This window comes from Theropithecus gelada, chromosome 14 (genome assembly GCF_003255815.1).
Source record: "Theropithecus gelada isolate Dixy chromosome 14, Tgel_1.0, whole genome shotgun sequence".
NCBI classification, from domain to species: Eukaryota; Metazoa; Chordata; class Mammalia; order Primates; family Cercopithecidae; genus Theropithecus; species Theropithecus gelada.
Genome location: NC_037682.1, coordinates 68,402,533 through 68,428,589, shown reverse-complemented (window position 1 = coordinate 68,428,589; position 26,057 = coordinate 68,402,533). Strand labels below are relative to the sequence as shown.

Below are 26,057 nucleotides of genomic sequence, written 5' to 3'. Positions count from 1 at the left end.
GTCTACCATGCAAGGCCCCCCAAAATTTACTTTCCATCCACCCATATATCAGGTAGCTACTGGAGGATATGCTCTAGCAAAATGAGCAATGAAACTAATAAAGAAGATCAGAATGATGGTTAAGGAGAGATCCCAGAAACACATTATGGTCCATCCAGATCAGTGTGGGAAGACAGAGGGGTCTAATAACATGAAACTGACAAAATACTAATGACTTCAACATATTTAGAGAAGAATTTAAGAATGAATTAATAATAGCATACAAAGAATTTAAAAAGAAGATAACAAAAGTTATTCACTTAATTATATCCTTCCTTTCTTCTATAAAACACCTGACAACTTTACTACTTTGGCAAATTAAAATCTGAGTTCCTACAGGGAAGGTCATACAAATAAAGGTTAAGATTGTTTTTCTATTTAAATTTTTTTCCAAATAGGATTACAATGATAAAATAGAGCACAATTCTTAGAAGAGATCGGCTAGCTGTGTCATATTAGGCAAGTCATTTAACATCGCAAAGCCTCATCTGCAAAAGTGAAATAATAATACCTATCCCAAAGCCTTATCTGGAGAATTAAACAAAGTAAAAGATGTGAACATCCCCAGCATAATGCCAAGCACATAGTAAGCACTCAGTGCATGTTTATTAAATCTGAATCATACTGTCTGAAAGAAACAATTGGCAGGCAGAGACTCCCTCCACCACATACCTTCTGTGTTGTTGTGTTTGTTGTCTGTGTTGACGGTTTAGTGAAGGTTATTTTCACAGGAGACATGTGGGGTGGTAAGGAGTTGGCAATGCTCTGCATGATGTTGCTCATCTTGGGACTACCACTCACAGGCACAGTGATCGTCTTTGAGACTGGAACAACGGCCTTTGGAACTTCCTTTAGAACAACAGGAGAGGAGCTGGAAGAGTTTGTTCGCCTTCGTTTTCTGGGTTTTTCATCTTCATCTGAACAGCTTACACCTGAAGGGCAACGACAATACTGCTATATGTATACCAAACTAATCTTGCATTTTACACTTTATTTTTAAAATCTTTGTATCGTCCTTGACCTCTCTCCGTCTTAAGCCATTAGCCAATAAGTTCTATCAATCCTCCCTCAGAAAAGTGGTCTTTGAATGCCTTCCCTCCTTTTCTTTAAGACAAAGTCTTACTCTGTCGCCCAGGCTGGAGTGCAGTAGCGTGATCTCAGCTCACTGCAACCTCTGCTTCCCATGTACAAGCGATTCTCCTGCCTCAGCCTTCCAAGTAGCTGGGATTACATGCACCCGCCACCATGGTCAGCTAATTTTTATATTTTCAGTAGAGACAGGGTTTCACTATGTTGGCCCAGGCTGGTCTTGAACTCCTGACTTCAGGTGATCCGCCCTCCTCAGCCTCCCAAAGTGCTGAGATTACAGGTGTGAGCCACCATACCCGGCCTTCCTTCCTTTCTTTAAACCTATGGCCACGTCAGGCCTTCTTATCTCCTGCCTGTATCTTGGCAACAATCACCTAAAAGATGTCCATGCTTCCAGTCTGTCCACTTCTATCTACCCTCAATCCTACGACTAGCTACAAAATTTCACATCTAATCATTCCTATGCACTGCCTAAAATCCTTTAGTAGTTTTTATCTCCCTACAAGATGAGGCACAAAATCATTACCATATCATTCAAGACTCCTTATCTTTCCAAGAACACAATACCTGTTACATCCAACCCCATGTACCCCTATAATCTTGGGATTCTGAACTGCTCACCATTCCCCAAAGCCACCTTAACCACATTCTATCCAACTCTGAGTATCCATATACTATTGTTCCTTGGGGAATACCACCTACCATCAATGACCTCTTCTTCATTCTGCAATCATCATCCTACAAGCCATCTCCTTAGTGAAGCTTTCCTTTATTCCTCTAAGCAAAGCTAATCCACCTCTCCCCTAAGCTGTACCACTTACCAGATGGCAATGTGATTGTCTACATATCTCCTATTAGTAAGGGGCTCCCAGAGGGTAATGACTAAGTCTTATTGGTTTGTTTTCCCAGTATAGTGCCTTGCACATACAAAGTTAGGCAAATAAATGATTATATCCCAAACTAATGTTGTTGGTATGACTTCTGAGCATAAAGCAATAATCTTCCAGTTACTTAAAACTATATATTATGTGAAATAGTTTCTTCATGTTTGAGATGCACTTTCAGTATTTTACTTATTTATTTATTTAAGAGATGGAGTCTCACACTGTTGCCCAGGCTGGAGTGCAATGATGTGATCTCAGCTCACCACAACCTCCGTCTCCCAGATTCAAGTGATTCTCCAGCCTCAGCCTCCCAAGTAGCTGGGATTACAGGCACCCGCCACCACACCTGGCTAATTCTTTTGTATTTTTAGTAGAGATGAGGTTTCACCATGTTTGCAAGACTGGTCTCAAACTCCTGACCTCAGGTGATCCGCTCGCCCTGGCCTCCCAAAGTGCTGGGATTATAGGCACGAGCCACCATGCCTGGCCTAGTATTTTCTTTTCTTTTCTTTTATTATTATTTTTTTAAGATGGAGGCTCATTCTGTTGCACAGCCTAGAGTATATGGCACGATCTCAGCTCACTGCAACCTCTGCCTCCCAGGTTCAAGCGATTCTCCTGCCTCAGCCTCCCAAATAGCTGGGATTACAGGTGCCTGCCACCACACCCGACTAGTTTCTGTATTTTTAGTAGAGACAGAGTTTCACCATGTTGGCCAGGTTGGTCTCGAATGCCTGACCTCAAGTGATCCACCCACCTCAGCCTCCCAAAGTGCTGGGATTACAGGCGTGAGCCACTGCGCCCGGCTCCAACCTAGTGCTTTAAAAATGACCAAAAAGTAGGTCTCTACAGTTATTTTAAAAGACCACCTTGGCTAAATCCGCAGAAATCAGATATAAATTTAATTATAGTCCTAGATTCTGCATTTTTTCTTTAGGAACTAAAGCCTCAACTGTTTTTTTAGACTTTTTAAAAATCAAATGAGAAACATAAAACATAGCAACTTAACATAGGAAATCTCTACAGAGCAGACATAAACAATTATGTAGCATGACTCATGAAATTAGTAATAAAATATAACCCTTACCTCTTCAATTTTTTAACTCTTAATTTAAACAGGGCCGACAAAGACCTAGAATAATTCCTGCCTAAAACAGCAAACTTTACCTCTAAGTTACAAAGAAATCAAGTTTATAACTATATTGAGAAAAGTGAAAAATCAAATAATAATGACCTCCAGTTGATAGGAAAAACAAAGCAAAAAATAAAAAATTTAAAAAGATTCTGGCTTCCTCAGTTTCTGTCTCTCACTTCCTCTCCTACCATGGGATCTCTCTGCATACACCTGCTCTCTTTCCACTTTCTGCCATGAGTTGAAGCAGCATAAGATCCTCACCCAAACTTGGACTTTCCAACCAGCAGAGTAGTGAGCCAAATCAACCACTTTTCTTTTTTTCGAGACAGAGTCTTGCTCTGTCGCCCAGGCTGCGGTGCAGTGCTCACTGCAACCTCTGCCTTCCAGGTTCAAGTGATTTTCCTGTCTCAGCCTCCCGAGTAGCTCGGCCTACAGGCATGTGTCACCATGGCTGGCTTTTTTTTTTTTTTTTTTTTTTTTTTTTTTTTAGTAGGGTTTCACCAGGTTGGCCAGGCTGGTCTTGAACTCCTGACCTCAGATGATTTGCCCGCCCTGGCCTCCCAAAGTGCTAGGACTATAGGCGTGAGCCACTGTGCCTGGCCCGTTTTCTTTACAAATTAAAAATAAATAAATATAAAGCAACATTGTCATAACCGAAATTAAAAACAAAAAAATGAAAAAAAAAACGAGCACGACACCAAACTGCTTCATAGGGTAGAATCAAGGAATTAAAAACTAAAAACGAAAGAAACTTCAAAAATTACAGTCAATTAGAAATAAAGATGGGTTCTCTAAAATGTTTCACTGAATCTAACAGTTGGTTAATACATTCCATAAAATAATCTAAGAAAATACTAAAAAGATTAAAATTATAGGAGAAATATTGAATAAATCACATAAGCACATGCCTTCAGTTTCTATTCACAACATTTCTATTTCATGACAATCAAAAAGTGAATTCTTAAGGATAGCACAGTTCAAAGGCAGATTACCCACAGGGAACAAAAATGAAGTCACTTCTCAAACCCCAGAACTGATTAAAAAAGCAATATATACCTAGTCATATGTAAAGAAAGGAATTATTTAAAATCTTCAAAAACTAACCCTGCTAACAGCTAGTGGACCAATGATTTAATCCAGGAAGGCAGGTCTAATCAGAGCCTAGACTGCAGCATTTAGCCAAGACGGCCCTGATAACACTGAGAATATCACTTACTTTTGACATAAACAGTACTTCCACTTGGCAAGACAACTACATTGGAGGCAGGACTGGCAGGTCTTGGAGACTTAACCGTTGCTATGCTGCCACTTGGAACAGGGGTAGAGGTTGGGGTTGACGTGGTACTTGTGTAGGAATAGCAAACCACTACTGAAGGAACGATAAAAAAGTTTGCTGTTAACTTTCACCAAAACTGTCCAGGCATACAAAAAAAGTATTTTTATTGCAGGCCAATTTTAACATTTTCATGTGATCAGAAGTCAGAGGCCAGTACTAGGTATTAGGTCCACAGATTAAAAGGCATTAATAACCTTTCCTGAAAATTATCACTTAAATAGATTTTTCCCAAGTATTTAACAGCTTATCAACAGGTGGCATTGCTGATGGAGAAAAACGCAGTTACAAAGAAATAAAGTTTAAAATTATACTAAGAAAAATGAAAATAATTTTCACTCATGGCAGGAGTTGGACAACAGGCACTTACTTGTATTCCCTTTTAATACTAATAGCAGCACCGATGACATGGGTGGATAATTTTTCCCTAACCTTAGCAATTTCCAGCGTGGCCACTAAGGAAGAATCAAGGTAACATTCTTTTCTACAAATCAACTCACTAGTCATTGCCATCCAAGCAGCACAACAACTCAACTAAAATAATGACAACATCATATTTCAACCTATCATTCAATGAAGGGATACAGCTAAACAACAGTAAGAATAGGTTATAGGCATCATTTATTGAGTACCACACACTAAATCCTTTCCATACATCTTCACTAATTCTCACAATATCGCATTCTCATTTTAAAGATGAGGAACCCAAGGCTCACAGAAGCTCAAATTTGCTGGAGGTCATACAGCTAAGAAATGACAAATTAAGATTCAAACATGGATTTGACTAGTGGAAACTCTATATTCTTTCCACTCTACCTGAGGGTCGGTAGATGGAGGAACTCAATGGAGGCCAAGTTTATACACTGTCTTCCTCCAAATATACCTTTTCTCACCCTAAAACAGAGCCTGTCATGCATAAAAAAGAGTGTCTTACTCTGTTCCATGGCCATTGCTAGGCAAGCAAAGACAATTCCCCAGAGTAACCTGACAAATGCATTGTTTTTAGGGTCATTGTCATGCAACATCAAACTAAACTACTTGAGTCAATCCAAATATGTTCTATCAAATTTAATATTACTCTTGGTGGTCTCTAGAGAACTGGAGGATTTTTAAAGCATGTGTCAATTACTAGATAAATAATGATAAGAAAGCCCTTCTGCCAGGGAATGGATTCAGCACATTCATTAACCAGAACAAAGAAGTAGCATATATCACTGACTCCAGAAAATGAAAACGGAGCTTTATTTTCTAAAGCTATCAGTTCAGAATCATTTTTTAGCAGCTAAATGACTTCTGTTACCTTATTTATTTTCTAATGTCATCCATTAAGGTCTTCTATTCATTTTTAACAAGACACACTGATATCAAAAATCCATTCCGAGGTTTCTGCAATTTTGATGATCATACCTTCCACAAAAGGGAGACTTAAATTTTGTCTAAGACTAAAAATCTGGCAGTCTAATTTCAGAATTAGAGTTTCCTACTATGTTTCATAACCTTTAAACACTTGAATATAAGTAGATGAAAAATAAGACAACTTTTCTTGAAATTGTATTGCAGATTCTAAGAAAAGTACTCTCTAACACAGGCATATTTTTCTACTCACCTTCCTTGCTTCCTGTTTCTGCAGGCACTGGAAGAGATGCGTTGTGCTGGATAGCTGCATTAGCAACAGCATTAGCTGTTACAGTAAAGGCGGTTTGGGGAACGAGCCGGGGCATCAGTGGTACCAATCGACGACCTTCAATGGACCATTCTGAAGAGCTATTAGGTCCAGACATACTAAACAAAAAAGAAAGCGCTGCTACAAGGGTTTTCAATCACTAAAAACAAATCAAACATATATGCTCAAATATATATAACTTTTTAAATTATAAAAAGTGCCCTGAGGGAATAGGAGAGGCTTTATTTTAAGCAAGCAAGATCAAAATTATGAATAATTACAATTCAAGGAATGTCACACACTTAGGTTCTTACACAGTTTATTCTATAATCTGAATCTTATCATGAACATAAATGAAACTACAAAAAATCTTCCTATGCCTTCTAAATAAATATTGGCTTTGGTTTCATTAACTTAAATCTGCTATCACTAATGAAAACTAGTATTTCAACTAATATTTAGAACTTAATTTTATAATTAACACCAAGAAAGTAATAAGCACTTATAATTTTAAAAGTCAGGTTTTCCTTAATTAAGGACGGAATTCACTGAACCTTTTGAAAATTATCTAACTGCCTGCATGGCCAGAGGTTCTAAGGCTTTCAAACAAGGGAAACTGAGGCAGTAAACGAGGGAGCCTAAGTAGAAAAGAATGGAAGAGTACTGTATATATAACCATATGTGTCACTGACAATGTATTGTTATCCTTCTTGTTAAAAATAGACTAGATCTAAGGACACTAGAAGAAACGCGCCATTATTTTTATGTATTTATACCACTCTTCACTCTAAGAAGGAATTAAGACAATTGAACTCTCTCTCTAAGCAAACACCACTCTCAGTTTATCTACCCTAAATTCCTTGAACAAATTTCATCCCAAGAATTCAACCAGAGGTTGGAATAGCAAAAGGTAGTTGTATCATTTCTCTTAAATTGGCTCCATGAAAGACCCTGACTAATGATTAGTGCTGAAGTTTAAAATTCACTCAGAAATAATCAATCTCTTCACTAAATCAGAAATATTTCTGCATTTGAAACCATAGGTTCTTCAAACTAACTTAGAGTTTAAGACTCTGTATGTCCACGCATTCTCAGATTTAGATAAGAGTATAAAAGCCCTTGTTAGTGGGCAGTGGAATAATGATAATGATAATAATGGTAGTAATGATGATAGTTATCATTAAGCACTTATGTCAAGGATTGTTCTAAACATATTACATGTATTAACTCTTCAATCCTATGAATTTGGTAGTATTATTACCTTCATTTTATAGATGAGGAAACTGAGTCAGAGACATCAAATAACTTGCCTAAGGTCTTACAACTAATAAATGTCTCCTTCGACCAGCATAATCATACTACTGAAATTATTTGACAGATAAGTCGAAAGTATAAAATTTTTCAAATGGGTTTTGCCTTTGATGTATACCAATTGGATACTGCTGTTGAATTACTACCAACTTTCATTGAATGGAATAAATCACTTTTACAATTTAAGGATTTAAGTTCAGTTCAGAAAGGAATTTCTAAGAGCTGATGAATCCAGTTGGCTTACTGTGGAAAATGTGTAAATTCCCTTATGGTTTAACACAGTCCTACCTAAGACAAAAGAAAGGGGAATTCCTAAAACTTCAGTAACACTCACAAATTTGTTATTATATAATCCCCAAGTTGATGCTAGTTTTGAAACAAAGAATGGTACAAACAAGAAAGAGACACAAAAGCTAATTGTTAGAGGAAAAAATTCTAAAAGCTATTCAGCATATTCTTGGCTTACTTTTATTTTGCTATCAGTTTATTAGAATATCACAATAAGCTTGCTTGGTGAGAGTTTACCACACAAATTAAGTGACATCTACACTTACCTGGTGTATTGTTTAAGTGGTGGCAGAAATTATGGAAGATTAATAATTTGAAGCACATGAACGTATGCTACTGAAAAGACAAAACTTGCAGTGCAAAAGACACCACTGCAACTTTTAGAAAGATCTATAAATCTTCCAAATTTCTACTCATGCAAACATGCTCAAACTTTGAGTGAAAAATTAAGTATCATGTTAGAATTAGATCAGAAATTCCTATTTGCTTAGTAATGAAGATATAAGTGTAAATATGCATTAGTTACACAAGTTATCTAAACTAGATTTTATAGAGTAAACATCTTCCTGGAGGGCTTCACTGAGATACCTTAGTGTGAGTATAAGAATGTCTCTCTATTTATACTAAGTATGACAGGGGAAACCTTGCCCCAGTCCCTTTTCTGAGAAATCTAAGATTATACTAATGAAACTACCTTGGCCCACATATCCTTTGGTGTACAAGGCACCAGTAAGAAATCCTCATCCTCACACTGAAACTGATGCAGTATCCTGTGAATGTTTGAGTGATGGGGAAAGGATTAAGAGAGCAGAAATTCCAGATAGCCACTTTCTCCTCAATCTAGAGACAACATGGGCAAGAGTGGTCCAATTAAAAAATCCGAAGCTCCTTGACATCCAAGGCGTTAATACTGTAACATTCTGACGTAATTAAAAACTGAATTAAGAGTGTCAAACTACTTAATAAGTGGCCTGGTGCCAAACAATAAACACGTGTTATGTTTCAAGCCACAAGAAAGGCTTTTCTTTGATCCCAGATATGCCACTCCTTTTGTTTCCGCCTCCTTTGTGCTCAATCTTCTCAGCTTTCTCATCACCTTTCAACCACATTCCTTCTGACCTAAACTCCTATTTTGAGTGGGGGGAGGGGAGGGGAGGAGAAAGAGAATGTAGTCAGTTCAGATGCATTCCTTTAGTTGTTTTTCTAGGCTTGGAGTATGAAGCCCTCCTATAGATAATATTTGGAACTAGGCTCTGTTGCTACTTCTGAGGGGAAGAGGGCAGAGGAGACGAAAAGAATGAGACATCTATTCCTTCCTCATCAATCCCCACTCACTGACCCCTTGAGCTCAACAAGTAAAACATCTGATCCAACTAAAACAATAATATATTAAAACAAGAATACAGAAAAACCTAAGAAGCTCAGAATTATACACTGAAGTAAACTCTTTCCAAAAAAATGAAATTTATGTATTAAAGAAATCATAAAGGAGAGAAAAAAGAGGAAACACAGGCAGATAAAAGCCAACTCTCAATTATCCATGCTAATGGAGAGAGGAGGGAAAGGGAGAGGTCAAACAGATTAAAGAAACTCAAATATTATCCAAAAATATTTTGGCAAATACTTGTAAATTCTTCCACCAAACCTTTTCCAGGACAACTAACAAGTAGTAAAATGACTAATTAAAATTTTCACCTCCTCTCCCTTCCCACCCTCTGACTAGAAGTACTCCCAAGCAGCAAAATGGCTAAAGGGTGGGCAGTATTAGGAGGGGGAGGAGGGGAAGAGAAGGAAAGCAAGGGGCATGGTTAATTCATAAATGGAATAATGTGCCCCTGAATAATTGAGAGCTTCAATTTGGAAATAAATACAAGAAAAAGCCTGAAATAATAATAACCTATTTGCATACCTGTAACTTGGTCTTTCACCCAAATATAAGGATAAATTCATTCTTTAAAGGGGAAAAAAGGAAAAGGAGACTAAATAAATGTTATCCTTTAAGTATGAAACTGATGCATCAACTTACAACTAGTTGCCCCACAATACCGTTCCAATGCTTCTACAATACTAATTTGTTTCTAAGTGCCTCTGAATGCAAGCTAAGGTTTACTACTTTATTCTCTAGCACATACATTTCCTATTACCAGTTCTCAAATTAGAATCTAGGCTCAGTTACCATTACTTCTAGAACACCCCAAGTCAAAATCTTGGAGCAAATTAAAGAAGGAACACATTAATTAATATTTGAGTGTTTCAACCATGTTAGCCTAGCAACTAGATTACTAAATGTCTCTAATGGAAAATTCCCAAATTTCTACAGCACATACCTACCACTGAAGAATCTCAAAATTCCAGAATAAACAGCTCAACCTTCAAACTATGCTGTTGAAAAGGCAGCACCCCATTTTATGTTAAGTAAAATGAGGGACAGTGAAGCACAAGATGAATCTCTTGGGGGTCAATTCAAATATTGCCAATTGGTTTAAATACAATGTTTAAGTTCTCACATTATGGAAATGCACTGAATTTTTCCCTTTAGTTTCATTTAACATTAAAATATAAAAATAAAAAATAAATGAATTATACTATAACATTTTATGAAATGTTTTATCATCTTGTATAAACATTTAAAGGCTAATTTCTGATCCTTTGTACTCTTTAGGAGGCACTGTCTCCATACGTACTCAATTACGGCTTGATCCCTGCCCTCAATCCTCTACCACCCTCCACCCCTCCTCTTAAATAGTTATAATGATCAGAAAACAATTTGGTAAGAATCTTTAATCATTTTATTTTTCTTTTGGCTTTTTAAAAATAAATTAAGAGATGTTATATTCATATTTCTTAAAGACAGAATACAAATTTCACATTTTTTTCTGAATCTCAAAATACATGAAATAATGAGTCAGATATCAAAAAAGTTACAACGCCTGTTTATAAGGTAATAACTTATCAAATACCATTACAAAGAACCTCTAAAGGGCTTTCAATTTTAAGGGACACAATACTTTGTTATTGAACTTGGTCTCAAGTAAATGAATCATCCGCTAAATTATGGTGATTTTTAGTTGGACAGAGATTACATTGTAACAGGATTTGACCTGAGTAATTAAAGCTTGCCTAACCAAATGCAAAAAAAATAACCAACTGAATAAACAGTTAATATCACTTTTACTGCTATGATCAGGATCCCTGAGTATAGAGATACTGTTACTTAAAAGACTCAGGAATCTGCTACACAATAGGAAGACTGTTTCAAAACTGTGTTACACTATGTCATAAAAAAATCAGGGATGGTATGACTAATGGCTTACTTATGTGCAATTGTTGTTAACCGTTCATCGTTTACTGCTCTCCGAACTTCAGCACGGTGGCGTTCTGTTGAGATGCTATGAAGAAAAATAGCCATTATAGAACTCTGCCAAGCAGGCAGCTCTTTTCCATACTTTCATTAATGTTTAAGTCAACATTTCTGGGGGAAGAAGGGAGACAAGATTGCTTTGTGAAAAGATACAGACAGGAGTATCTTCAAACGCTTTAACATCTTAGAAAAGGATTCATACTACTTATGTGTAACTGCAGAAATAATTAGTTGCAAATTACAAATCAGGAAGACAAATTCAGCCTGATATCAAGGTATTACTTCCAAATTTCAGAAATGTCAGACCATGGATAAGATTAGCAGAGCTTCCTGCTATCTAAACATGCAAACAGACGCTGAATGGCTTCCTAATTGTGACTGCTGAGAAGAGGATTTTGTCACTTACAAGAAAGTTTTCTAAGGTCTTTTCTAAAGCTTAAGAGTCTATAATTTAACGTTTAATGAATATAATAGACATGAGAGTGGCAAGATAATCTGTTTCCTGTGGCTATATGCTATACAACTTAACACCAGGGTAATATTTCTTTATTACTCAATACTTTAGCTGCATATCTTCTACATTACATTATGTTACCAATGGTAAAATGTGCTTATATTAATCCTGATTAAACACATGTAAAGTTAATAATAGGAAACAACTTTTTAAAAGGTTACATCCATTCCATTCATAAATACTCAATAAAATGAATACCGCTCTTCAAATTGTATTCCATACTACTTAAGCTAAACCTCTAACATGGACCAAAACACTTAAGAGGCTAGAAAACAGAATTTATGAGAAATATAAACAACAAACAAATACAACTTGTTAACTATGAAAACAATAAAACTGAGAATTTGGTTTAATAACATCCCTATATTAATGTTAAGTAACAGGAGGAGCCTCTTCCATATTTTCACTTTAAAAACACTATGTTTAAGGCAATGACCACATAATCACTACCCATTTATGTAAATTAAGGCATCTTCCTCACATCACCTCTTCCCTCCAGCAAATGCCACTCTAGATCATCATATCCAGTTACTGCTCTTCTTTCTTTCACCTATGTCAAAAGCACCTCCCTTTCCCAGGTGGGCCAAAAGTAAGAAAACCTGCCTTCAACTCTTTCTGAAGAGTTTGCACGCTCTTCATTCTGGATTATATTCATTCTGGATTACACAATAAATGGTAAGTTATATAATTTTCTGTAACAGAGCACACAACTGGGATGGAGTCTCTTACCACCAACAATTTGAACACCTCTCTTCTTCAACTTAATTTGACAGTTACTTAATTTGAGAGTGATAAGTAATAAAATCCCTCAAAATGAAATTTCTAGAGTCACGTCTCACAAACGTTTATGATAATTTACCTAAGAACTTTTGATAGTTCTCCAAGAAGATCTTTCTTTTCCTTGGTGAGATCCCCCTGTGCCCGAAGTGCACTGATAACTCCAGCATATGCCTCCAATTCTAGAAGAAGAAAATTATTTGATCAAGATAGGCCTTTAATATTTTAATACTGTGGCTATGTATAGTGAAACTTCAGAGAAAAAAACTAAAAATAATCAAATACAAATACTGTTTTAAATTCCTTTCAAAAATTTTATCTAATAACATTAAAATGTGATTTTATAATTTTACATCATTTTGTTTTTCACTGCCTCACAGAAGTCATGTATATAAAATGTTTAGGCAGAAATATCTAACAGTAGATATTTTGTTTCACACACTGTCACTGAAAAACATATAGCACAAATGATACCAACAACTGGGAATAGGCACCAAGTGACGTAATAAGGCTAAGAAGTTTTCAGCATTACTAAAAGGGATCTTCATTAATCAACTCTTAAAATAATTCCTCAGGCTTGCCTAAGAATTCAAACTATATTCTACCTCCCTCCTGTGTAGTTGAAAGTACTGTAAATACTATGCAATGGAAAAAATATTGGAACAAAATATCTGGCTCCAGCACTGCCACTTATTAGTTGTGTGACACTCAGCAAGTCTTTTCTCATCTCTAAACCTGTTTCCTTACCTAGAAGGGACTTTGTAGGTCCCCTCCAGAAGTAAGATCCTCCGCATCTATAAAAACTATCATCAAAATGACTAATTGGGAAACATAAACACGAAATGCTCTTGCAGCAACTAGGACATAATATACTGAATCCTAATACCAGACATCTTCATTTCACTCTTTCCACAGAAATAACCATTAAGAAATAAAACTGTCAAGCCGGGCGCAGTGGCTCATGCCTGTAATCCCAGTACTTTGGGAAGCTGAGGCAGGTGGATCACCTGAGGTCGGGCATTTGAGACCACACTGACCAACATGGAGAAACTCCGTCTCTACTAAAAATACAAACTTAGCTGTGGTGGCAGGTGCCTGTCATCCTGGCTACTTGGGAAGCTGAGACAGGAGAATCGCTTGAACCCAGAGGCAGAGGTGGCGCCACTGCACTCCAGCATGGGTGACAGAGAGAGAGTTCGTCTCAAAAAAAAAAAAAAAAAAAAAGAAAGAAAACTGTCAGTCTCCAGGACTGGTTAAAATATAAAATCAAAAGTCCCCAACGGCCTCCAATAAACTATACATGCCTCTCAATGTCGCCCTTGCGTACTACCCTTGTGTAGTACCCTCCCACATTGACTCTAGTCTTGGCATATTACTTGCTTTGGCCAAGGGAACAACAGCAAACATGATGCAAACAGAAGCTTGCTAAGTACTTGCATACAAGGCCTTGCCCTTCAGGAACCTTGAGATCACCAAGCTGTGAAGACGCCCAGAATGAGAAGCCAAATGAAGAGAGAGGCCAGCTACCTCAGCCTAGTCCCCATATAAGCTACCACTGAATACCTGAAAGAACTCAGACAAGGCCAGCAACCCACAGAATGGCAAGAAATAATAAAACAGTTGTTGTTTTAAACCGTTAACTATGAAACAGATATATCTGAGCAAACCAGAACGGTGGGAAATAAATGTCCAAACTAGAGTTGTTTTCATAGTCAAGTTATCATGAGTATTTGTTATTTGTAAATACCTCACACACAAGAGAAACTCAAAAAACGTGAGCCCACAGACTAAGTGCTACACCAAAAATAAACTAATAGTCTCATTCAGTTGATATTATTCACAGTTCTGTCAAAAATAAGCTTTATATAGAAGACTGGGCTGGGCTGCCTACCTTAAATATTTTTACATAAAATAGAAATGTCTGGCCAGGGCCAAGCATGGTGGCTCACACCTGTAATCCCAGCACTTTTGGGAGGCCCCGGTGGGCAGAACGCTTCAGTCCAAGAGTTCAAGACCAGTCTGGGCAACATGGCAAAACCCTGGCTGTACAAAAAAAATACAAAAAATTAGCTGGGTGTGGTGGTGCACACCTGTAGTCCCAGCTACTTAGGAGGCTGACGTGGGAGGATCACTTGAGCCCAGGAAGTCAAGGATACAGTAAGCTGTGATCATGCCATTGCACTCCAGCCTGGGTAACTGAGCGAGATCCTGTTTCAAAAAACAAAATAAAGCAAAACAAAAATCTGGCCAGGCACCATGGCTCACATCTGTAATCCCAACTCTTTGGGAGGCCGAGGCAGGAGGATTGTTTGAGCTCCGGAGTTCAAGACCAGCCTGGGCAACATGGCAAGACCCCATCCCTACAAAAAAATTAAAAATTAGCTGGGGTGGTAGTGCACACCTATGGTCCCAGCTACTCAGGAGGCTGAGGTAGGAGGATCACTTGAGCCTGGGAGGTTGAGGATGTGGTGAGCCATGTTCACGCCACTGTACTTCAGTCTGCGTGACACAGTAAGACCCTGTCTCAGGAAAAAAAAAAAAAAAAAAAGGAATGTCTGGTCCAACCAAATGACCCTAAGTTTAAACATCCTGCATGTTCAACCTGTGTTGGATACTATGTAGACATTTCAATGTGGCGGTCACTCTTGAAGGACAAAGCACTGCTGCTCAGAGTAGTGAAGGAAATACTTAGTTTCAGGAAACATATTTCAGCTTTTATCAGACTCAGAATAGAGTCCAGAAAAAGCACTAGGGATAACCAAGAATGCAGTATACTCTAAATGTTTATGCCCTCCCCAATTTATGAAATATTTTATTCAACAGATTAGTATTGAGTCCTATTATATACACCAAATGGTGTGCTAATCCTGCCCTCAGGGAGTTAACTCTAGAATAGAGAGCTACAGTGAAACAAGTCATCAGGCAATTATGATACAATTTACATACAATGGTAAAAGTACAGAGGAGAAATACATCATCTAGTGTAGAAGCAGAAGCTTTAATCAGAAAGAGAATTGTGCGCCAGGCAGGCAGGGTTAAAAAAAAAAAAAAAAAAAAGCAAATGTACGAAAGAAATAGAGTAAAAGAACAGACAATGTTTCACATTATTCCATAACTTCCAGTAACAGTAACTATGTTTGAGAGTTTTACACTAAGGGCAGTAAAAATATGTCTGTATTTGGATAGTCACTAGCTCAAACCAAACTACTAACTGAACATTACTGCTACAAGGTACCATGGAGAATATTTCTAGGAACAAAATAAAATCCCTATCCTTAAGGTGACTAAAATCCAGCAAGGCACCTAAGAAATATATCCAAATAACTATTTTAAAGATTTTAGTTCACACATGTAAGAGAACAGAGAACGGTAAAAATGGAAAAGTAGTTTGTGGTCAGACTGAGAAAGCCTCTATTTCCAGTCTAAAATGTTTTTATTTGATAGGATTCAGTAATTGATTGATTGTGGGAAGTAACAGCAGAAGGAAGTCAGATTCTGCAGCTTGCAAAATGTTTAGGAGAACAGCAATGCTATAAAAAGAAATGAAGAGGTCAAAGTGAGGGAACAGTTTGAGAAAAATGAAAAAGAAGTTCACACTTGTGACTTGTGGAATTTATGATGATCAAGACAGTACTTCAGAAAAAATAAAATTAACTAAAGAAATACGACAAATATTTCTGACATTTCAAGTCTCATTTCAAGTCTAAGAAGTCATGTACAAAAATCAAGAGATGGCAACCTCACATACACAAAACTGGGACTCTGAACACAGTTACCACAGATATAGGATCTACATCACTTCCTCCTCTTCACAAGAAATTCACTCATTGTAAAGAACCCTACTAGCTTCCCAACCTCCTTCACATTTATTGATGTCCATTTTGATGGGTATCCTTAGATCCTTACATACCTCAAATTTAGCTGAATTTCTGTAATTATTTTTCATGCCATTCTATTGCAAACACAAAAGTAGAATAAAATAATAAATACATATGAACATTCCAAAAACGAAAGATTTGCCAAACCATTTATATAAAGTCCTCAATTTGGTCCATTAAATCAGCCATTCAAATACACTATAGTCCATAAAGTCCCATGTTGGAGCTACAGCTCAGGAATGATCACAAAAATAGGCAAGGGGAGAGGCAAGAAAGAGAGAAGGAAGCATTTATCTAGCACTGACACATTCAGTATATATAAAGAAATTCTCTATCCCAATTTCTCTATATGTATGTAAAATCTAAGTATTTAACATCTTATATTAAAATGATTTATAACTATTTTTTAAAGGATACAGCTAATTTTTAAAAACTGTATGTACCTTTTCTAAACTTTGGACCTAGAGTTAGCATTTGAAGACGATTAAAAGGTTTCATTGTTATGATAATAAGCCAACGGGTGGGGAGGAAGTCTTTGGCTAATCACTATCAAAGCTCACCCCCCAAAGTGAGGGGTCAGTGAAGATTATATTACCATACAAGATGACTGTTTTCTTTTGTATAGAAGCAGTTCTGCAGCAACATTACCCATACAGCTCTGACTAAAATTAGGAATAAATTTAGACTTAAAGGTTACCATATTTAAACATAACCTCTCAATTCAAACCCCCCCAAACCCAGAAATCCCAATCTAATCTACTGTCTTTGTGATATGTTCTGCAATTTCAGCTATTAAATAAATATGAATCCAACTTTATAATCAGCAACTAACAAGTTATATTAATTGTATGTAAGTGTGTAGAAAACTATCTTCAGATTAGCACTAAAAGTTTGGATATAAGGTTAAAAAAAAAAAAGATTGACATCCCACACCCTCTCCAAAAACACTCTTAGACTTGCTTTAAAAGATGCTGTTGGCCGGGCGCGGTGGCTCAAGCCTGTAATCCCAGCACTTTGGGAGGCCGAGACTGGTGGATCGCAAGGTCAGGAGATCAAGACTATCCTGGCTAACACGGTGAAACCCCGTCTCTACTAAAAAATACAAAAAATTAGCCGGGCGAGGTGGCAGGAGCCTGTAGTCCCAGCTACTCGGGAGGCTGAGGCAGGAGAATGGCGTAAACCCGGGAGGCCGAGCTTGCAGTAAGCTGAGATCCGGCCACTGCACTTCAGCCTGGACGACAAAGCGAGACTCCGTCTCAAAAAAAAAAAAAAAAAAAAAAGACGCTGTTAAAAAGTGATTTGAAATCCTCACAGTGGCCTTGGGTGGAATAAAAAGGACAGACAGGGCCAGAGCCGCTATGATTCTATCTGATTTACAAAGAAAAATTCCCAACAAAGATTTACTATGATGGGCCCTTTATGTATACTGTTAACACATGTAACAAACTAATGAGGCAGACAGTGTTATCCTTTTTTTTTTTTTAAACAAAAATATCAACAAATTTAGGAAGAATAAATAACTTGTCCTTGGTCACATGGGTCATTCGTAATAATACCAAGACCCTAGGTCTGTCTAAATTCAAGACCTATACTTTTCCTTTAAAATCACAGCTATCTAAATAATGCATATCCACTGCCAAAACATTTAATCTCCTTTTTCAAATTATTTTTTCAATTATTTCATTTATTGTGCTAGCCAGAAACTACAGTGGTAAATAAGACAAGGTCCTCACAGTCTGAGGCAGCATTTCTCAACCAAAGATCCTCATCTGAACCACAGAACACAAAATGATTTGAGTAATAACTCTTTTTCTCAATTTTCCCAAGGAAAGCAATAATTAATAGCATTCTAGATGCACAGGACGAAGTTAGTTCTTTACATACAATGGATACCTTAGCATTAGGGCTTAATTCTTTCCCTCAATACTGGTTAAGAAAGGCTGCTGTAGGTGAAAAGAAGCACTAAATAATAAATTACAAACATAAAATGTTTTATTATTGATAGTAAAATATAATTTGAAAAAGTGAGCATAGCTTACATCAATTTAGAATTCAGAAATAGTATATAATTGACACATACAATCATGAAGGTTAAGAGTATGTTAAAGTGAGACTGAAAGCATATTCCCTCGTTCAAATACTGACTGGATGTCTATCACCATTACCTTGGCTTCTAAGCTTCATCTGTAAAATGGAGACAAAACAAACAAACAAAAAACACCTACCTTTCAGGCTTTCAAACGACAAAGTTAATTCTTAAAATATTTAAATTAGATGTTGTATAAAAAAGACTCAGAATAGCCAAGTAGCCCTCAATAAATCTTAGCTACTAGTATTATTACAATTCACACACCTACTATTTACAAAGCACTATGTTAGGCACTGAGGGAAACAACAATGAGTAAGATGGGAACTGTATCTCCAAAGAATTTCTGATGTAGCGTGAGATATGACATCCATGCCAACAGCCATGACCCAGGCAGAAAGGGAAAAGTATCATAGAGAGGTAAAAAAACAAACAATGAACGTCATACCCAATTTTCGAAGAATCCTTTTGCATTCATCCCTGCTGAGATCCAAAAGGGTTGGCCACACAACAGGCATTGCTGCTTCTGTTTGGTAGCCCCAAAGAGCTTGTCCTCCCTACCAGAACAAAATTTTAAAAAGTCAAATTACCAAAGTACCAAAGTACCAAAGTACATTCAAGGGGCCACTCACCTGGAGATCCAGCCACAGGCTAAGAAGTAAACCAAAAAGACATTAATATTTTACAAGGCTTTCTCACCACCACACTTTCCAACTTCTGACAAATCAAGAATTAAACCATTTGAACTATCACAGTGGAACGAACACAGGCTTTAGAGCCAGACACCTCTAGGTTTCTAGTCCCAACTTTTCAACTTACTGGTTGAGCCTAAGCTTTACACATCTATAAAACAGAGGTAATACCACCCAGTTTGTTATGCGTATTAAAGAACACTATATGTAAAGTTCTTTCATAGTGGCTGGCATTTAATTTAATAAATAGGTGGTACTACCAACCTTGGGCAAGTTGACTCCTGTCAGCTTCCTCACTTACGAATTACATGAGATAAAATTTGTGAAGCTCCTAGCAAGTTAAAGAAACGTACTAAATAACTCTCTCCTCAAGTCTTAACAATGGAATATGAATCTTGATCCTGTAGTTATTGAAAACCATTTACCAAAAGTTTAGCTGCCAGGAACTTACTTAGAACTGGGAATTTTCTAGTGTAAAACACAAAACTACACGGCGCTGGGGACTCGCGCAATACTTGCTTAGCACAGAGTACAGCCGCTGTAAAGTATTTGTTAAATGGGTAAGTGAATGGTTGACGCGACTGAGTAAAACGAATGAATGAATGAATGAATGAGCCCACTGTCTAGCCTAGAAGTCAGACACAGAACCGAAATAACTGCTATATCCCGTCCCAGGCGCTGGGGCTGCTAACTCCAACTCTGTGTCCAGAGGTGAGCCCCCTCCCCCTACTTCCCATAGTCCTCTCAGCTCAGAACCAACCCAAGGCAAGGAGAACTGGACTGCGCGCCCCAGCCGGCAGTATGACATAAAGAAAAGGGGTGGGGAGGAGGAAGAAGGGGCAGAGCCAAAGGAATCCGCTCCCTCCACAAGCCAGTCCCCGCCTCCCGACAGGATCTTGGAGGCGGTCGGAGGCTGCTAGAACCGAGCACCACGTCACGGCATCCCGGCGCGTCCCAGCCAGGGGACCCCACAGCGGGGACGCAACGCATCGGAAACCCGGGCAGTAGTTGCCGGAGCCCGCTCGGGGAATCGGGATCTTGTAGGATCCTTCCCCACTCAAGTGTCAAGGAGGCAAGCCCGCCCCGCCCCCTCTCCAAACACGCACTCCCTCGCAGCACCACAACAAGAGCAGCCCGCCCAGGCTCCTCACCCGGGCCTCTCGGCGCCGGTTCCAATGTCAAGCCCACGACCCAAGCCCCTCGGGGCCAGTAGCTGTTGTCAGGGGTCCCGGCTGGCACCCACGCCTCACTCCCTCCCCAGCGGAGAGGACAACGGAGAGAGAGTAAGCCACCGGACAGCCAGCCAGACGACCTGGACTCACCGGGAGTCTCCCAGAGCTAGACCCCCGGAGTCCCAGCACCAGGCCTGCCAGAGTCCCCCTGAGTCCACCTCGGGGAGCCCCACGATCCCGTTAGGAAACAACGGAGGATGGGGCTGGGAGCCCCAAGCCGGGCTCCGAATGCTTGGCCCGGCGCTCCTCTACCCTGGCTGGTCTGCCAGCTCTTTCCAGGACCCTGCCTGAGAGTCACCCACCTGCCCGGCCTTTCGGGGCTCATCTAAAAGGCTCCTCCGCCAAGACTAGGGGACACCAGGAATTGGGTTTGTTTGCGGTGCCTCTGAAGGGGCAAGATGGCGACAGGTAACAGGGCGCAGGCGCAGCCGCGCGCGGCCAGTCGGGAGGTGTAGTTCGCCTTTCCCGCCTTTCGGAGGACAAACACCAAAAGGCTTCCATTCATCTTGTCCTTCTTTTCCTCCGCGTTATGAAAGAAAAGGACAGACATCGCGGAGGGTGCTGGGAGTTGTGGTCCGAATACAAACTCCAACCTCTTTCGCTTCGGGTTTGCTGTCGTACGCGCAAGGAAGGCCGGGATTGTAGTTCCCTTGGCTTCTCCTACATACCCTCCTGTCTCTGGCTTCGCGCGCCTCTCCTGGGCTGCCTTCTCCCAGCCAATCGGCTGCCCTCTCTGCTACGTGTGGCGTCACACGTAGCGGCCAAGATGGCGCTAGCGGGTGTAGCAGGGGTTTTGCTGCGACCTTTACTGTAGCGAGGTTAGGGATGATGGGAGAGCAGCTTTGTTCCTGAAGTGCCGTCGAGGATTAGGATCGAGTTTCTTCGATAGTGAGGGCAATTATTAGCGGCCTCTAGACCCCCAGACGGCATCTTGAGGAGAGAGAATCCACGCTACGAGAACTAACATAGTGGACATCGCAGTTGTCCGTAGCCGATTTGCGGGTTACGGAGTTGCAAGTAGAGAAGAGGAAATCCGAACGTTCTCGAGTTCGGTTTCCTCCACGTATGAAATGGGAATGGTAGTGATATCCCGTGCTATCTCTGTCAAGGGCAAGAAGGAGAAGGAATTTATTTGAGGCCCTACGACGTGGTAGGTTCACCCTCTACCTTTGTTCTTATTTTATTTGTGGAAAAGGTCTTGTCGTTCCTATTTTACAGGTGAGAAAGAGGGCCCAACATAGAGTTATTTGCGGCCATAAAACCGAAGCCAGTTGCCTGATAGTGAAGATTCAATGAAATCTTGTGATTGACTTCCCTCTTTAAATTTTTTACTTTGGGTAACATCGGATCCGGTAGAAACTCTTCAGAAAGAGTTTTTAATATGCATTCTACAATTTCCAGACATAGTTTCCTTCTTGAAAAATTGGGTTAATACTACCCTATAGGGATCTTGTGAAGCACCACATAAACGTTGTAAGTTGTGAACCACTATACAAACGTATGAGACTCTTCATGTTCTTGAGTGGAACTGTAGGTTAGGAAGAGAAGGTAAATAACAGCATTTAAGTTTTCTACTACTATTTGCCCATTAGCTAAAAATACTCTCCGAAGTCTAGGAAAATCACTGTTGTTGAAACCCAACCTACACCTTCAGAAAATCGTAAAGTGGAACATATTAATCACCAGGCCCTTCCTCCACTGTCTCCCTGATCTTCCTATGCATCCAGCTGCTTAAGAACTCTTGGAAAGATAGTAAGTGAAATCTTCATAGAGGATTTTTGCACTTTCATTTGAGCCTCGCAACATTTCAGTGCGACATGTACGATTAAGGTGTTTCATACTATGAATGAGAAAAACAGATGTTCCAGGAACTCCCTAGATTTCACAGAGCTAGGAATTGGAAGGGAGCTAGGCTTTGTAATCCCAGGTCTTCTGACCTCCAGGTGTCCTTTCCTCTACAATGAATGTCTACTCCTCTACAGTGGAGTAGAAATTGAAAGACAAGGGGCTTAAAAAACTGACCCTGACTTTAAGAAGTAGCATATGAGTGATGAATTGTTATAGTCAATCCTTGTGCTTACTAAGTGCCACATACTGGTCTAAGCATTTTACATGTTAATTCAGTCCTTAGAACAACTTTACAAGGTGGAAACTTTAATTATCTCTAATTACAAAGGAGGCAACTAAGGCCTAGGAAAGAAGTAAAATAGCTTACCTAAAGTCACACATAAGTAAATGGTGGCTCACACCTGTAATCCCAGCACTTTGGGAGGCCGAGGCGAGTGGATTACTTGAGGTCAGGAGTTCAAGATCAGCCTGGCCAACATGGTGAAAGCCCACCTCTACTAAAAATACAAAAATTAGCTGGGCATGGTGGCATGTGCCTGTAATCCTAGCTACTCGGGAGACTGAGACAGGAGAATTGTTTGAACCAGGGAGGTGGAGGTTGCAGTGAGCCAAGATCACTCTACTGCATTCCAGCCTGGGCAACAGAGCAAGACTCTGTCTTAAAAAAGAAAAAAAAAAGGTAAAGCTGGGATTTAAACTTGATTAGGTTGGCTCTAGAGCCTATGCTCTAGACCAGTGGTTCTAAACTTTAATGTTCAAAAGGAACCACTTGAGGATCTTGTTAAAATGCAAATGTTGGTAGTATAGATAATAGGTAAGGCCTGGCTCCTATAGTCATAACAGGCCCCCAGGTGATGTTGATGGGGCTGGTCATTACATACTACAGTTCACATCTTCCCTTTTCTCCTAACCATATTTGTTTTGCAGCCAGAAACTACCTTTCCCATGCTGCCTGTGACTGCTTTCTAGTCCGAAATGTTCCCAACATGCTCTTCCCTAAGGATTAGACTCGAACTTTTTCCTCAAGAAGCTTATCCCGCCCCTGTCTTTCCCTCTAGGATAAGACAGACATCCCTGCTCCCCCACTGCTTACTGTACACCTTGTTACAGAGCTCAGAACACTGAATTATGGCCATTTATTTGAAAATCTTCCTGGCCGGGAGCAGTGGCTCATGCCTGTATTCCCAGTAGTTTGGGAGGCCGAGGTGGGTGGATCACTTGAGGTCAGGAGTTCAAGACCAGCTTGGCCAACATGGTGAAATCCCATCTATACTAAAAATAGAAAAAGTAGCTGGGCATGGTGGCATGCATCTGTAGTCCTAGCTACTCGGGAGGCTGAGGCAGGAAAATCACTTGAACTTAGGAGGTGGAGGTTGCAGTGAGCCAAGATTGTGCCACTGCACTCTAGCCTGGGTGACAGAGCAAGACCCTGTCTCAAAAAAAAAAAAAAGAAAAAGAAAATCTTCCTGACTGGACAACGAGCTCTTTGAGGAGAGGGACCAATCAGATCTGTGTACTATAGAGTCTAGCATATAATAAGAATAATAGCTAATATTTATATAGAGCCTTCTGTATTCCAGATCATGTTATACACATTAACTTGTTTAATCCCTGATAAAACCTTACAGATACAGTTTTATCCCCATTTTATGAATGAAGAAACTAAGGCATAGAGAGGTTAAATAGCTGGCCCAAGGTAACAAGCTTGTAAGTAACAGAGCCATGATTTTAAATAAAGGCACTTTCACTCCAGGAAATGTGTGGTAAATAAAATGAGAGCCACTCTACACTCAACCAAAGAAGAAAAACTAAGACTTACTATCCTATTAGACATGAGTATAACTACCTGTAGTCTGGCAAAATACATAGAAATCTGTTCCCCTGGCCAGGTGCAGTGCCTCACGCCTGTAATCCCAACACTTTGGGAGGCTGGAGCGGGCGGATCACCTGAGATCGAGAGTTCGAGACCAGCCTGACCAACATGGAGAAACCCCATCTGTACTAAAAGTACAAAATTAGCTGGGTGTGGTGGCACATGCCTGTAATCCCAGCTACTTGGGAGGCTGAGGCAGGAGAATAGCTTGAACCCAGGAGGTGGAGGTTGTGGTGAGCTGAGATCGTGCCATTGCACAACCTGGGCAACAAGAGCAAAACTCCATCTCAAAAAAATAAATAAAAATTTTTTTAAAAAAATCTGTTCCCCTTTGCTGGATTTACTTTCTTTCCTTTCTATCCTGGACCCCATTTTTATTTATTTCAAATTCAGTCTCAATCAGTACTTTCAAGTTTATTCAACCATCTCTGTCCTTCCGTCGACCCTGAAATAGTTCTCAACCTGTGATCAGTTTCCTATCTTTCCCCAAGTTTGATATAGCTGTTAGTCAACTCTTAGTGCATAAGAAGTATTATCCCAAACTTTAGTGACTTAAAACAAGAATAATTTCTTAAAGTTTTATACGTTTTTGCCGTTTGTATTGAAATCAAGAGTGGCTTAGCTGGGTGGTTCTGGCGTGGGTCTTCCAAGCAGTTGCAGCTATCTGACGGCTGACTGGGGCTGGAGGATCAGCTTCCAAGGTACCTCACATTGGTTGGAAAGTCAGCAAGGAAAAAGGCCTCAGTTTCTAACTATAGACCTCTCTATAAGGCTGCTTGAGCATCTTTGGGATATAATAACTGGCTTGCCCCAGAGCAAGTGATCCAAAAGAGTGTTACGGAAGCTGTAATGTTGCAGTATGTATGCAGAGAGATTTAGATATAAAATCAGATTTTATATGTTTGTATAAATGTGTATAAAACTCACATACTATGAAGGTGAATTTGTACAGCAGTAAAGCTAGAACAACTGGTGGGAATAAGTTGAAGTAATACTACGTAGCATTTATTACAGACTCATTATGAGAAGAACACCTTGCTTATCTTATTTAAACCTTATAACATTCCTATGTCTTAGTAATTATTGTTCCATTTTACAGTTGAGGAAACCAAGCCCTAGAGAAAAATCATTTGTCCAAATACAAATATCACCAGAAGACTCTTCCCCCAAACACACAGGTGTTAAGGAGGTCTGGTTATCTATGATTCCATAACCATTGCTGTGGCCTAAATTATCTGTTTTGCTCATGAATCTCCAATTTGGGTGGGACTTAGTGGGGACAGTTAATCTCTGTTCCTCTTGACATCAGCAAGGGAAATTTGAAGACTGAGGTCTGGGATCATATGAGGGCTCATTCATTCATAAGACCAGCAGTTGACATTGGCTGTTGTCTGGAATCAGTCACAGGCCCACCCAGGTTCAAGGAAAGGGGAAATAGATTTTATCTCTTGATAGAAGCATAGTAGCATCCTGGAACACCTATTACCATGCTCATTTTTAGAAATATCAACTGCCATAGTCTATCTTCTGTCCACAACAGTTCATATCCCTCCCACTTGCAAATGCACTCATTCCTACCACCCAAAGTCTTTCCATTTTGGCAACATGCTTAGGCTTGAGATCCAGGATCTTGTCGTCTAAATCAAGTCCAGATATGGGTTAGGTTTCTTAGGTGCAGTTGCTTTCAATGTAAAGACTCAGGAACTAAAGAGACAAGTTATCTTTTCCCCATGCATCCAGCGTACAATGGTGGGACAGGTATGGAAAAAACACTGTAGACCTTAATCAGAAAGGGGGAATAAAGGAGACATGCCAGGGCCACTGGTTCATAACAGTTCTGATGCTAGTTCCTTGATCAGGAATGATCTCTAGGAATGATTCTCCACAGCTCTTGACTCTACCCTCAAGCCTCTAGGTTCTGCTCTCAGAGGCGTTCTTTATTTTCCATAGAATATAGCCAGTGTTTGAGACCAAGTAATTATTTATTTATTGAGACAGAGTCTCACTCTGTTGCCCAGGCTGGAGTGCAGTGGCACGATCTCGGCTCACTGCAA

At 39.4% G+C, this 26,057-nt stretch overlaps 1 protein-coding gene across 5 annotated transcripts in view; it reads right to left on the bottom strand.

The window, feature by feature from the left end:
- EMSY (EMSY, BRCA2 interacting transcriptional repressor) overlaps window positions 1–20,790 on the bottom strand; it is a 105,219-nt gene extending 84,429 nt beyond the window's left edge. For 2 of the 5 annotated variants that reach the window (XM_025357886.1, XM_025357888.1), the window contains exons 1-8: window positions 20,585–20,790; window positions 18,807–18,915; window positions 12,477–12,576; window positions 11,057–11,131; window positions 9,652–9,693; window positions 6,087–6,262; window positions 4,364–4,516; window positions 712–971 (exon numbers count right to left, since the gene is read on the bottom strand). In XM_025357886.1, coding sequence (XP_025213671.1) covers window positions 712–971; window positions 4,364–4,516; window positions 6,087–6,262; window positions 9,652–9,693; window positions 11,057–11,131; window positions 12,477–12,576; window positions 18,807–18,876 — 876 coding nt within the window. In that variant the 5' untranslated portion in view covers window positions 18,877–18,915; window positions 20,585–20,790. The remainder of the gene's footprint in view (window positions 1–711; window positions 972–4,363; window positions 4,517–6,086; window positions 6,263–9,651; window positions 9,694–11,056; window positions 11,132–12,476; window positions 12,577–18,806; window positions 18,916–20,584) is intronic. The other 3 variants (XM_025357887.1, XM_025357890.1, XM_025357889.1) reach the window with 2 other exon arrangements.
- Between the last annotated feature and the right edge of the window lie 5,267 nt (window positions 20,791–26,057).